Source organism: Chlorocebus sabaeus, chromosome 23, assembly GCF_047675955.1.
Source record: "Chlorocebus sabaeus isolate Y175 chromosome 23, mChlSab1.0.hap1, whole genome shotgun sequence".
NCBI lineage: Eukaryota > Metazoa > Chordata > Mammalia > Primates > Cercopithecidae > Chlorocebus > Chlorocebus sabaeus.
In genome coordinates this window covers 25,859,475-25,874,548 of record NC_132926.1, presented here as the reverse complement: position 1 = coordinate 25,874,548, position 15,074 = coordinate 25,859,475, and the positions used below count along the sequence as shown (strand labels likewise).

Here is a 15,074-nt window from a genome sequence, read left to right as displayed (position 1 = left end):
CTAATTTTTGTATTTTTAGTAGAAACGGAGTTTTACCATGTTGGCCAGGCTGGTCTCAAACTCCTGACCTCAAGCGATCCCCCTGCCTTGGCCTCTCAAAATGCTGGGATTACAGATATGAGCCACCGTGCCCAGCTGAGTACAAATGTTTTTAACAGCTCCATCAGTAACTCTGATGTATGTCCAGGGCTGAGAACCCTTAGTCAAAAAATCACTGCATTCTGCCAAGTTCTACCAGTATGTGTACAACAACAAGAAATCACAAGCATGCTATCTATACCTCCATCCTCTTATAAACATTTATTGAACATGTCTTTTCCATTTTATAACTATGTTTATGTAATGACACCATCAGTTGGGTTGAATGACAGAGAAAAGTCAACTGGTATAGTAGCAATATCACCAGCTTCTGCACACTTATTTGTAAAGAATTTCTCACTGTTTCTCTTGTCTATGAGAATTCCAGATTATTGTTCAAGACCTCACCCTGCCACAAATCCTTTAGCCCTGAACAAGCAGGTTAACTTCTCTAATCCTAATTTGGCTCATTCACAATTAGTTGATAAATATCAAAGGAAATTGCACATGTGATTCTAAGATTCTGTGATCATTTTCTTATTTTACAGAAGATGATTTGATGGAAAATAAAAATCTAATTTCTTTCAGGCTTGTAAAGCATTCTTTTCACTTTTATTTGATCTTCATGTTTAAAAAGGCCAGTGATTGATGACTGTGTTGTGTTCCCATCTCCTTATAACACATCCCTGATCTGCAGAGGAATTATCAGAAGCTGAGATTTAAAACTGAGATCCTCTTACACCACAAAGCTCACTGCCTGGCTGAGAACCCAGTGCTTTGGGAGCCTGAAGTGAAAATTTGCAAGTATACAAACAAGAACCAGCCCATGGTATTTAGCTTGAACCTTTATATACCCCCAGATAGCAGCAGAGCTAGTAGCAGATGGGAAATCATTCATTGGGTCAGCATTTATGCATTCTGTTTTCCATTCAATCATTCCACACACATATTCCAACATGTACTCATACTAGGTACTGATTTCGGCACTAGGGTATGTGTTTTGAAAGAGACAGATGCCATGTAGGCCTTCGTGGAGCATTTTAGTTAGTCATAAGGAAGAATTCACTCAGTTTTTCAAATGGAATTCCACTGATGCCTAACGGCCATGAGTTCTCTATGGGATTTTTAGATTGTATGTGTCCATTTTAATGATTATCTAAAAACCAAAAAATAATCATATTCTGAACCATCTGGAAGATATCCTAATAACCAAGGATGTGATTTTAGCGCCTTCATTTTGGTTTTCATTATGGCCACTTTGGCACCACATATTACTAATTTATTACTATTGGCTGAGAAGAAAATAAATGGAGTAGCTCTTATTTGTAGGGAATGCAGTGTGTTTACATGACAGCCAAATGTAGTAAAAATAAGGGCTGTACCATTATCTGAATGGCGATAGGCAGTGGGTTATCACATGGCTTATGACAGAGTAGAGATGCTGTGCTCAGGAGACCTTGTGCCAGAGCCCTTGGTACCACATTCATGTGATTTAGTTTAAGGCAAATCATCCTTTACAGTACTTTGTTATTTTCCAGTTTGAGTGATAGGTATTTTCTCGCTTCATTTATATTTAATTTTAAAATTTGTTTTGGTTTTAGAATTGAATAGAAGTGGTATGTTTATCTACATTTATGTTGGCACTTAATTAGTAATTCTAGGATAAAGATAATTTGTGTCAACAGCAGGGACTTGGGAAACCTTCTTTATTCTAAAGGGCATCAACATATTACTTTATAATATATTGACAAATATTTTTCTAATTTCTCTCTCTCCACTGTGCTTAGCATTTAACTAGTTCATCCTCTCATTAGCCTATGAACTAATGTTCACATTTTACTTAACTTTGACCCTCCTTTATGCTTCTTAAATAAGTTGCCTGATCATGATTAGAATTGCCTACCTCAAAAAGACTAACTCAGTGGGTAGTTAGGTATTTACTAGACTATCACTTGTTGAAGATTCCCAAATCAAGTGGGATTCCAGCTGTGTGTCTGCAAGGACCCCTTTTAAATCGGAAATAGAGGAGCGGTCAAAGCTGCCACTGTTGCCACTGACTGGCAATACAGAATGATTGTGTTCGAAATTTCTTAACCCCCCAAATAAACTGCCTGTATAATATTTTTACATTACTAAGGTGGACTGCTGGGGTTATCTTATTTTCTTCAGTCATTCTAAATTTTTCCTTCAGTTTGGTAGGTCTTTGAGCATTTCCACCACAAAGATGTTGGAATTCTGAGTCATTTGGAAAACGGCCTCCTAGGAGTCCCTTTCCGCCCAGTATGTGTGTGACTGTGGCTGTATCAGTGCACATCAGAAGTCATGGCTGTGTTAAATGAGAAGCCTCAAGCTAGCATCCAGAGAAGCCACTTTTGTCCAGAGGAAACAGATTTTTAGAGTTGTCGGAGGGTGTAAATGTAGACAGCAGCCAGCCATATCTCTTCATCAGTTGATTTTTTTTCCCTTTATTTTTTTTCTCTTCTCTCAGCGGTTTAACGTGAGTGCTTCTCTCTCGCCTCATTTATTTCAGATGCCTCAGGAACAGTACACTCACCACCGGAGCACCATGCCCGGCTCCGAGGGGCCACAGGTGTACAAGGTGGGGATTTACGGCTGGCGGAAACGATGCCTGTATTTCTTTGTCCTGCTCCTCATGATTTTAATACTGGTGAACTTGGCCATGACCATCTGGATTCTCAAAGTCATGAACTTCACAATTGTAAGTAAAACCATCTAGGTTTGTTTAGCTCTCTTTGGGGAGGGGAAGCTTGGGGCAAGATGATGAAGGAATGTGGAAAAGTCATGTTATTACAGTGGGACTCAAAAGATCTGTAACCTCATGTTTTGGTGAAAGAGCATTTCTGTTCAGATCAAATATGGGTATTGACTTCTATCTAATCTCAATTCTTCAGGGGCTAGTAATCCAACTTAGAGATATTTCCCTCCTTTAGAATCTCCTGTGTGTTATCCCTCCATTTTAATGACAGTTTCTGTAGCCTGTAGCTTTCAAGCACTTTGATTAAATAATAAAGAAATAGAGAATAAATTCGAAGTATTAGGTTTTTACCAATTATAGTGATTATAAAAGGTTTTTTGAAGTGGAGAGTTGAAACATTTGGGTAAAATTATACTGTGAGCATTATTTATCTAAAAATTTTAACTATTTATGCTTGATTATCCATCACTCTGGTTAGTTACGAATATCCTCAGTTTTTCGGAGGATGATCCTCTTTGCCACTGGTCTGTGTAAGACAGAAATTAGAGGAATGTAGCTGTGGTTCTTTTTTTTTTTTTAAGAATTGAGGTTTATGTGTCTTCAGTAAAATTCTTGATATTGGTGTTTGGGGTCCCTGTACGTACTGGGCACTTACTGTTGTAGTTCAAATGAAAAGAAAATCCTGGAAAAATGACTTTTGGGGTTATTTAGAGGTTTTATACCTGGAAATTCTGATCTATACTAGCAATGTAAGTAGTCTAACTCATTAATGAGGAAATACTGGGCAGCAGTCTGCTGTATTGAGCATAACTTCCTTTCTTGTTCTGATGTCAAAAGTAAGTAATATAGATTGGCAATAAAAATAACTCCCAGGTCAGGCACATTGGCTCATGCCTAAATTCCAGCACTTTGGGAGACTGAGTCAGGAGGATCACTTGAGGCCAGGAGTTCAAGATCAGTCTGGGAAACATAGCAAGACCTCATCTTTGCAACCAAGCAACAAATAACAAACCAAAAAACAAACCACATCACAAACAAATAGGAAAACCCTCTTGTCTGATAAATAAACATGACCTTTACAAAGTAACAGTAAAGTTTTCATGTGACAATCCCAAATATCATAGTGGATATTTGCATTTTCTAAATTACAAGATTCATTTTTATCCTTGACAACCTATGCATAGTCACACTTTCTTGCCTTTGCTCATACATTTTCTTCTGTTTAGAGTGCTTTTCTCTGTCTTCCCTGTCTGGTAAAACTTGTCTTGATACTCCTGCGGTTCCATTTATGTATCTTTTATTATATTTACCACTCCAGATAATAATTTTTACATGTATTTCCCAGACAAACTGAACTTTGAGAAAGGCAAAGGCTGTGTCTTTTCTGTGTGTGGCTTTGTCCATCACTCATGCTAGGGTTTCTTGGTGCTTGACTTAATTAGGACTCTATAAACCAAGGTTACAGACACTGCTTCAGGCCTCAGAATGGCTCACTTTTTAGTATTTGTGGTAACAGTTAGGAAACTATGAAAACAAAAAAATTACCTTGATGTTACAAATTTCTATCTTGAGGGGAGAAAATAATTCAATTCTTTCTAAAAACATTTTCTTTATGTATGTATTTATGTATAGGCAGGGTCTCACTTTTTCACGGAGGCTGGAGGACAGTGGTACGATCATAGCTGCAGCCATGGACTCCTGGGCTCAACCAATCCTCCTATCTCAATCTCCCAAGTAGCTAGAACTATAGACACACACCGTCATGCTTGACTAATTTTTAAATTGTTTATAGAGATGGGTGTCTCACTATGTGGCCCAGGCTGGTCTCAAACTCCTGGCCTCAAGCAGTTCTCCTACCTCAGCCTCCTACAGTGCTGGGATTAGAAGCATGAGATATCAAGCCCAGCTAAGAGTTCAGTTCTTTTGAAAAATGCAGAAAATCTTCTATATTTCAGTAGTAACTTTGGAAGATTATATGGTCAGTTTCCATGGGGTTGTAGGCATCCAAGATAATAGTTCTAGAGTATTAGAGCACATTAGCTTCTGTTCTGCGTTAGACTCAATCAATACTTCTCAACTTGGACTTTACCTTTTTTTTTTTTTTTTGAGATGGAGTCTCACTCTGTTGCCCAGGTTAGAGTGCAGTGGCGCGATCTCGGCTCACTGCCAGCTCCGCCTCCTGGGTTCATGCCATTCTCCTGCCTCAGCCTCCTCAGTAGCTGGGTCTACAGGCGCCCGCCACCACGCCCAGCTAATTTTTTTTTTGTATTTTTAGTAGACGTGGGGTTTCACCATGTTAGCCAGGATGGTCTTGATCTCCTGACCTTGTGATCTGCCTACCTCGGCCTCCCAAAGTGCTGGGATTACAGATGTGAACCACCGCGCCCGTCCTGGACTTTACTTTCTTTAAAGACAAGCAGAATTCAGAGAAATGTTTAAGCAAGAGAGCAAGATGTAATCAGATTTACATTCTAGAGAGCTTGCATAGGTGAGGAAGCAATAGAATGGGGAAAGTTTGTTAGAGCTGAGGGCTCTGGAGGATGCCCTGGGTCCATTCGGCCTTAAGTCCCAGTGACCACGATTGCCATCTGTCGATGTGCATGTTCTGCAATGTTCTTAATTTGTATTTTAAAAACTTGTAAATTAGGAAAACTTCTCTGTTGCAATATTAAGCAGGAGAATACTGAAGTTAGGACAGTAGCATGGACCTTGCATTTAAAGACATTTAAAAGATGGCATTGATATACCTTGACTTCCGGTTGGATGTAGAGTTGAGGGATCAGAAGACATTTTGGAAGATTTCTGGTTTTAGGATGGTGAGATGGCTGGGTGGTAGGGCCTAAAAAGCAAAATAGAATTTATTACTTTTCCATGGAACTTGGCTAGTACTCATGTATACCTTTAGTCCCCTATTTGAAGCTTTTCTCTTAATCCCTTATTTTTGTGATTTTTACCAAGGCTGTCACGAATTTAAGTTGTAGAACTTGTAAGATTTAGGGGTAGAGGAAGTGGAAAATATGAACTGAAACTTTGATAACTGTGATATTATACAAATACAGCTTCTAGAGTGTGTTTTATCTGGAAAGCTTAATAGAAGCATATGTAAATGTATATTGAGCACCTCTTATATGACATTAAGGTAATAATCTATATGAAATCGGCTCTTTCCTGTAGTTAACTAAATTGATTGCAAAAGTTGAGAGTCCTTAAAGCTTTACCAAACCAAGTACTTACTGAGGTAAGAATAATGCTGTCATTAGCCGTAATTGGTGCTTTATAGCCGTAATGCATTTGAGCAAATAGAACTGAAGTGTTAGAAAATTGGTCTTGCCCTGCAAGTTAAAAGCATTATTTTCTATCAATCACAGTATAAAGGATATTCTTTTAGAATTATAATTCTCTTGCACAAATAATAATTTACTGACAGTGGAGATCATGGGGAAAAATGAGGTATTAAGCAATATTATATTGGAGAAAGAGAAAAAAAAATGAGATAGCAGTAAAGCAGTTTATGAAGAGATTTAAAAATTTGTGTAGGGGGAGTCCTAGCCAGAGCAATCAGGAAAGAGAAAGAAAGGGCATCCAAATTGGAAAAGAGGAAGTCAAACTCTCTCTGTTTGCTGATTACATGAGCATATACCTAGAAAACTCTAAAGACTCCTGGATCTGATAAACTAAATTCAGTAAAGTCTCAGGTTACAAAATCAGTGCATACAAATGAGCAGCACTGCTATATACCAACAATGGCCAAGCTGAGAATCAAATCAAGCACTCGATCTCTTTCATAATAGCTACAAAAAATTTTAAATACCTAGGACTATACTTAAGGAGGTTAAAAGATCTCTACAAGGAGAAATACAAAACACTATTGAAAGAAATTATGGAAAACACAAACAGATGGAATGGAAAATCATCCCATGCTCATGAATTGAATGACTCAGTATCATGAAAATGAACATAGTGCCCAAAGCAATCTACAGAGTCAATGTACTTCCTATCAGAATACCAACATCATTTGTCACAGAATTAGAAAAAACATTTCCAAAATTCATATGGAACCAAAAAGAGCCTAAATGGCCAAAGTAATTCTAAGCAAAAAGAACAAATCTGAAGGCATCATATTACTGGACTTCAAATTATACTGCAAGGATATAGTAACCAAAATACATAATACTGGTATAAAAGTAGACACATAGACCAATGGAACAGAAGAGAGAACCTAGAAATAAAGCCTAATATTTAAAATCAGCTGATCTTTTACAATGCATACAAAAACATAAATTGGAGAAAGGACACTCTCATAAGTGATGCTGGGAAAATCGGATAGCTACACGAAGAAGAATGAAACTGGATCCCTTTCTCTCACTGTATTGAAAAAAATTAACTCAAGATGGATGAAAGACTTAATGACCTGAAAAATTCTAGAACATAAAAATTCTAGAAAGAAAATCCTAGGAAAAGCACTTCTGGATATTGACCTAGGCAAAGAATTTATGACTAAGACCCCAAAAATAAATGGAACTAAAACAAAAATAAATGGAACCCAATTAAACTAAAAAGCTTCTGCACAGTAAAAGAAATAATGATCAGAATTGACAGATAACCTATGGAGTGTGAAAAAATATTTTCAAATTATGCATCTGACAAAATGACTAATATTCAGAGTTGATAAGGAACTGTAAGCAAGAAAATAAAACAGGTGATCTCATTAAAAAGTGGGCAAATGGCGTGAATAGACATTTCTCAAAAGAATTGATATAAATGGCTGAGAAACATATGAAAAAAAAGGACAACAGATCTAATCAGGCAAATGCAAATTAAAACCACAATGAGATACCACCTTACCCCAACCAGAATGGCTATTATTAAAAATTAAAAAAAAAAAAAATAGATGTTGGTGTGGATGTGGTGAAGAAGAAATACTTATATGCTGCCGATGGGAATGTAAATTAGTACAATCTCTATAGAAAACAGTTTGGAGATTTTTCAAAGGCATAAAAGTAGACCTATCATTCGATCCAATAATTTCACTGTTGGGTCGCTACCCAAAGGAAAAAAGTCATTATATCAAAAAGAGACCTGCATATGTATATTTTTTGCAGCACATTTCACAACTGCAAAGATATAGAACCAACCAAAGTCCCCATCAACAGACAAGTGGATTAGGAAAATACAATATACATCACCATCAGCCATAAAAAAGAATGAAATAATGGCTTTTACAGCAAGTTGTATGGAACCAGAGGCCGTTTTTCTAAGTGACATGACTCAGGAATCAAAAATCTGATACCACATGTTCTATTTGATAAGTGGGAGCTAAGCTATGGGTGTGCACAGGCATAGAGAGTGGTATAATGGACATTGGAGACTCAGAAGAGGAGAGAGTGGGAGGGGGGTGATGAAGGATGAAAAACTACCTGTTGGGTAGAGTGTACACTACTCGGTGACAGGTGCGCTAAAATTCCAGAGGTCACCACTATATTATTGATCCATGTAATAAAAAACCACTTGTACCTCTAAAGCTACTGAGGGAAACACATACACACACACACACACACACACACACGTAGGAAAGAGTGATTATTTTGTGTGTTTGCGTTGTTCAACAATTTGAGATTTGTGAAAGCTCACACTGTAATCAAACCCCCTGTGTAATGACGAACTATAAGAATGATGTCATCTGTAAGTGTTTGTGAAAACTTGGTGATCTGTCCAAGACTGAAAATCTGGAATTCTACTTTTTTGTCAGTCTTGCATTCTGTACTGTCCCCAAGGATACATGCTGGAAGAGCCTTTCCAGTATAGCAATCTGGACAAGTATCTTACCAAGTTTTCTTTGTCTCAGAGGTAAATCAGAAGAAAAGTTATTTTGCTTTCCTCTGCTCTTAGCAGAAGATTCCAGTATTCATTACGGGCAGGAGATTGAGACTACATATTTCATTTTCCCCATACATTGGAAAGTGTGTGTTTTACCTACACTGTAAACACCCACACATAGACCTTAGTTTATCACACATTGTGCTTATACAAAGCAGTTAATATTTATTAAATGTCTTTTCTGTGCTACTCACTGTACATGGCTCTTAAAATCTTTTAATTTTCATAACTCTACCAATTTAATATTGCTATCCCCACTGAAAACCCAAGGCTCAGAAAAGTGCGTGACTTGCTGAAAGACAGCTAGTAAGTGAAAAGCTGGTGTTTGACTTCCTGTCTCAACCTTTCCACTACACTGTATCTCCTCCTCCAAATTGCAATAATGATCTGGCTCTTCAACAGAATCCTGAAGCTGGAAAAATAGCCTGTTATCTTTGCCTACCCTGTGTCATAGGTCACTTTCATCTGAGGTACCCAATGACGTTTTCTATTTAGAGTAGTTCCCTGGTAGTTCTGAATGTTTGGTTTTTTATCTAATTTCTCTTTGTTCTGTAGCTGAGGACCTTCTCCTTGCATTGTTTCCACCTTGTGTTTTGTCCATTTGTTGTGGTTGACATAAGCATTTAGTATAAGCTTAATATCTACTCATAGATTGGTGAACACCCAGTGAGTTAATTCATGTGAAGCATTTTTAGCAGAATCTGACACATAGGAAGACTCAGTGTTGATAACAGAAAGTCATGAGAGACCCTTCAGGACAGAACAGTAGTTCAGGGCTCAAACTCTGGAGACAGATATTCTAAGTTCAAGTCTGGATTCTGCCTCTTACTCAGTGATTTTTGATACATTTCTCAACCTCTCTGTGCCAATACCTACCTCATAGGATTGTTGCAAAGATTAGAGGAAGTGATAAATGCATTGTTTAGAGCTTGGCACATAGTAAGCACTTTATAGAAGTGTTTGCTATCGTCGTAGTCGTCATCGTCATCATCATCATCATCATTTATTGCAGGCTTATTGTGTGCCAGGCACTATGCTGTTGCAGTTACAGTTTGCAAACATTATCTAACTTAATCATTATCCAGGTTGCTACTATTTGGATACCAACTTTACAAGGGAGAGAGTGGCTCAATAACTTGATCTGAGGTCACACAGCTATAAAGCCTCAGAGTAGAGATTCAAACCCAAGCAGTCTGACTATGGATCCTGGTCTGTTAGCTAGTTTGTCATATTGTGGGGCATTGCACGATGCCCTGAGCATCAGAAACTGGATTCCCAGCCCTAACTGGCCATGAACTACATTGCCTTTCTCTTCTGGAACCCAGGATAGCACTAAATGCATTGGACTAGATGTCATCTCGGGTATCTTCCTGTTTGGACACTAATTTTTGTCATTTTCTATTTCCCTAGGCTGTGTGAAGTCTCATTCTATTAGAGAGCTGCTACTTTTGCTAGTGCATTCTACCAGCCCAATCAAAATAACCTGGCCTCAAAGACGTTCCAAAATACTGTAGTATCGATCATGTAGGCAATCATTTAGCACAAGTGGTTATTAAGTGGCAAAACTACAAAAGGCTTAGGAGTCATCAATGGATGGCATGATATCTTATCCCGGTACCTGTAAAATTAGATGAAATAGGAGCCTTAGGAGTTACCTCATCAGACATCCTTATTCTGCGGATGTTGGAACCAAAGTGGATAGCAAAGTTTTCTGACCCAACTTGAGCACCCCAGCTACTCTGGAAACTTCTCTCAGTAGCAGGGATTATTCTCTATACATTGTTGTAGCCCTGCTCAGTGCCTGCTATTCAGTAGGCTTTCAACATGTGTTAACTGTAGATTGCCTTTTGCAGACCACACATACGAGATAATGGATATCAAGTATCTGATCATGCTAGTCACATGGTGGGACCTCGATAAATGATAGCTACCTATACCTGTAGTTATATAGATCTCCTGATTTCTATTTTAGTTTCTATTCATTAATATTATAAAATCCAAACCATTGTCACTTGTGATCATGTAAGAAATGAATTTCCATTTATTTCATAAAAACTCATACAGGACTAACTTTATAATGTTTTCACATGATGCACATAAAAACCCTATGAGGTAAGCGCCGTTGTTACCCACACTTGACAGAGGAGGAAGCGGAGGCTCCGAGAAGTGCAGTAACTTGCCCAAGGTCACACAGTCAGTGAATGATGAAACTGGGGTGGGTTGCAGGGAGTCTGGCTCTAGAGTCACTGCTCTTCCTCAGTACACAATGCTGCCCATTTTTCAAGGGCTATTTTTCATGAAGACAAATTGAATTTGTTCAGTGGAATGTCTAAAACATGATTTATTTACCCTGAAGTAAGATAAAGATCCACTGAGGGTCAGAGGAAGGCATTCTAATGCTTGTAAATTGGACACATTGTAAAACAGTAAAAGCCAGAGAGAATGGCCAGAGTGTTCCGTAACTCAGGACGCTGACACATCATCTGTTTTGGGAAATCTCAAGGAACCGACCCAGTCTTACCCAAGTTAAGGTGAGTGAGGATGCCTATAAAGTACATGGTAGACACTTAGAATATGTTTATTGAATAAATGAAAGGGAGAAAATTATGAATAGGCAGTCACTTTAAATTAAAATGTATAAAGATGGGTTAATAGAGCTTTATATGACTTCTAAAATGAAGTATTAGTTGATTTATTAAGGTAGACAGATCATAAATGAGATGAGTGCTTGAATTTGATTATGAAAAGGTTTTTTAATACAGACACTCCCTCTGTGTATCAACTACCTGCTACATTTTAATTACATGGGAAAAGAAGGGTAATGATGGAGTGTGAAATAGATTAAAGGCAGAAGACTTCATCCTAGTTAATATACAGATTTGCTCAGTAAATGAGTGAAAGTGATATTATTGGCTTCAGTTATACTTTTCATTGAACACTGTTAATATATTGTGAGTGTGGGTAGCACTCACTTCAGAGCAGTGCCAGCTTAGCTTGCGGACTTGGAAGTGCTTCCTATACTGAGAAAATCATGCTTCCATCTCTCAGTGCTTCGACTCTGTGGTCACTTTTAATCCATTAGCTCAATCCATCCATATGAAAAATTGCCAAAATGTTGTTTTTTTTAAAAGCACCATAAAAATTGTAATGCAGAAAAACAAAAAACAAAAATTTATTTTTATTCCATGGTCAGTTCTAGGATATGGCTCTCCAATGTCCTATTTGGTTTGAAACTTCCTGTGTTTTATACCTTTGTGAGAATGTAAAGCATCAAGGATGATTTGGGTATCATAATTACTGCAAATAACATGAATCAAAAGTGCTATAAAGTTATACAATCTATTGGGCATATTTGCTTCAATTGAATCAGTATTTCTTAAGCACACGGTTGAGTATACTATGCTTTGTGTAGAAACTAAAGATTATAATAAAACAATCCTATACTTTAAGTACTCATAATTTACTAGGGAAGAAAACACATATATAATTTTAATACTTTCTACAAATTACATATTTTAAAGAAGTATCAAAATTGTGGAAAGAATAAATTAGCTAAAGTTAGAGGACACTGAAAGACTTCTTGAGGTGTGTCTTCAAGGATGAATAAGGCCTTTTGTATGGTGGTGAAATCAGAGAAAGCAGTGTGATTATCGTCTGGAAGCTGGTAAGTTAAACTTGATTGGGGAGCCTCAGGCATAATGGTTCTAGTATTGAGAGCTTAGGCCACTGGAGTGGAAAGAGGGGATGGGGAAAGATGAGAATAGGAGCTGACACGAGTAAAGTCAAACAGCCTGCAAATTATAGACTTTGGAGAGGTCAAACTGAAAAGCTTGAATTCCAATTATAAAGAAATTACTGTGTAACTTTATCCTATTATTTGGACAATATTCATGACCTTTTCCACTTACAAGAGTTTTCATACAACCAAAGTTATTTTTATGTCCTAGAATTGAGAGGAACAATGTTAGAAAATCTCCCAGGAAATATTTTTTGTCTCTGTATATCATACATAGCCATTCACACATGGAAATTTTAGTTCTTACTGGTCATGTTGCTGTGACCTCTGAATATCTCTCAGAAATCTGAAGTTGTGACCACATCGCAAGGATCTGTTCATGCTGACTGAGTTATTAAGCAATCATAGAGGAGAAGTAGCAAATCCCAAGGGCATACTGCCACTGAGAACTTGCAGGTCAGTCCTTCCATGGTAGACGGGGGTGGGGTTAGATGATTCAAACTATAGAAAGAACCAGTAAATATGAGGTGGTTTCCCGTCAGTTGGTTTGCCTGAGAATCATTAGTTAGGATTTCTAGGCTCAGAGTTGTTTGTAAATAGTCTTTCTAGAATGGCATTGTCCACTAAGGATTTAAAATTAACATTAAAGACATCTATTTAGTCACACTAGCCACATCACAATGTTCAACAGCTACACATGGCTGGTAGCTGCCATCTTAGAGCAGATACAGATCATTTCCATCATCACAGGAAGTCCTTTGTTTGAAAACTGGTCCAAAATCTACTGTCCTACTTCTTAGATACATCTTGGATGGCATGGTAAGGCCCTTGAACCAAAAAGTTCTTTGTTCCTCACCATACAACAATTTTTTCCTTTCCTTCCTGTGCCCCAGGCACTTTCCAAGACCTAGAGCCATGGGATTAAGGTAGGAAAACAAACCAAAACCATCTTAATATAAAAAGGAGAAGAAATTTTCTCATAATCTGATTAACAGCCAATATAACTGCTATGTTTTTAAATCAGCTGTGTACCTTTTCCATGCATTCATTCTGTCTCCTTTCTTCCTTTCAATATTCTTAATTGGAAAGGTTGTGAGACTGTGCTAGATTTTTCATCTTGCCTGTGAGGAGCAAGGTGGACTTTTGTTGGGTGAAGAGCTGTGTTGAGGAGGGAGTTGCAGGGACTGTTTCTGAGCCATATTCTCCCAACTTGTAAAATAAACAGTTGGATCAGATGATATATAAGGTCCAACACCCTCAAATAATTTGTTTTTCTGTGAGACAGTGTCTGACTATGTTGCCCAGGCTGGAGTGCAGTGACGTGATCCCAGCTCACTCCAACCTCTGCCTCCCAGGTTCAAGCGATTGTTGTGCCTCAGCCTCCTGAGTAGCTGGGATTATAGGTGTGTGCCACCACGCCTGGCTAATTTTTGTGTTTTCAATAGAGATGGGGTGTCACCATGTTGGCCAGGCTGGTCTTGAATTCCTGACCTCAAGTGATTTGCCTGCCTTGGCCTCACATAATTTCTGTGTGTGATCACTGGGTCCTCCATATTCCCTGACCCAGAATGAGAAAGATAGATGTCTTGTTACTTCTAGAAGTGTGAGGGTGTGGTGTGTATGTTTGCTCACTTTGTATCTGCTTAGCCAAAGATCCAATATATTAAGTGCCAGGGAGTATATCTCATGTGCCTTTTTACATTTCTAATCTTCATTCATTTAATTATTTAATGAATAATTGGTCTGATTATCTATTGCTACACAACAAACTCCCCCAAAACTTAGTGGCTTAATACAACAGCAATACTTTATTTTGCTTATGATTCTGCAGCTTGGTCAGAGCTCAGGGGAGATGGCTTGTCTCTTTTCCCTGATGTCTAGCACCTTGAGTGGGAGACTCAAAGGCCTGGGGTATCTCAACAGCTGGCGCTGGAATCATCTCCAGGTGTGTTTACTTACATGTGTGGGTGGTTGGTGCTAGCTGTCGGGACCTCAGCTAGCCAGAACACCGACACACAGCTCTTTCCTATGGGCTAACTTGGGCTTGCCCTTAACATGGTAGCCAAATTCTAGAATATGTGTTCCATTTAAAGAAGATGGAAGTGCGTAGCATTGCTATGACCCAGACTCAGAAGTCAGATAGCATCACTTCCACTCTACTCTGTTGTAGGCAGACACAAAGTCCTGCCTAGATTCAAGCAGTGGGCACATGGGCTCCACTTCTTCATGGGGGAATTGCAAAGTTCTAGAGGAGTATGTGGGATGGGAGATTGTAGTGGATTGAATAGTGGCCCTCCCACATTACATGCTCCTAATCCTCAGTACCTGTGAATGTTACCTTATTTGGAAAAAGGATCTCATCTAAATTAAGGATCATGAGATGAGGAGATAATTCCTGGGTTACCCAGGTGAGCCTTCAATTCAATGACAAGTGTCCTTAGAACGATGAGGCAGAGGAAAATTTGACATAGAAGAGGAGGAGGCAATATCAGAGAGGCAGAGGTTGGCGTGATGGGGCCACCAATTAAGGAATGTTGATAGCCACTAGAATTGAGAAGAGACAAGGGATAAATTTTCATCTAGAGCCTCCAGAGGGCTTGGAATTCTGGCTTCTAGAACTTTGAGAAAATTTATATTGTTTTAAGCTGAGAGTTTTGTGGTAATTTG

The 15,074-nt window shown here is 38.3% G+C and overlaps 1 protein-coding gene across 3 annotated transcripts in view; it reads left to right on the top strand.

The window, feature by feature from the left end:
- Nucleotides 1–15,074, top strand: part of SGCD (sarcoglycan delta) — a 1,043,506-nt gene that overhangs the window by 626,583 nt on the left and 401,849 nt on the right. For all 3 annotated transcript variants that reach the window (XM_038005626.2, XM_073010561.1, XM_008015117.3), the window contains one exon: nucleotides 2,609–2,797. In XM_038005626.2, the coding sequence (XP_037861554.1) occupies nucleotides 2,609–2,797 (189 nt within the window). The remainder of the gene's footprint in view (nucleotides 1–2,608; nucleotides 2,798–15,074) is intronic.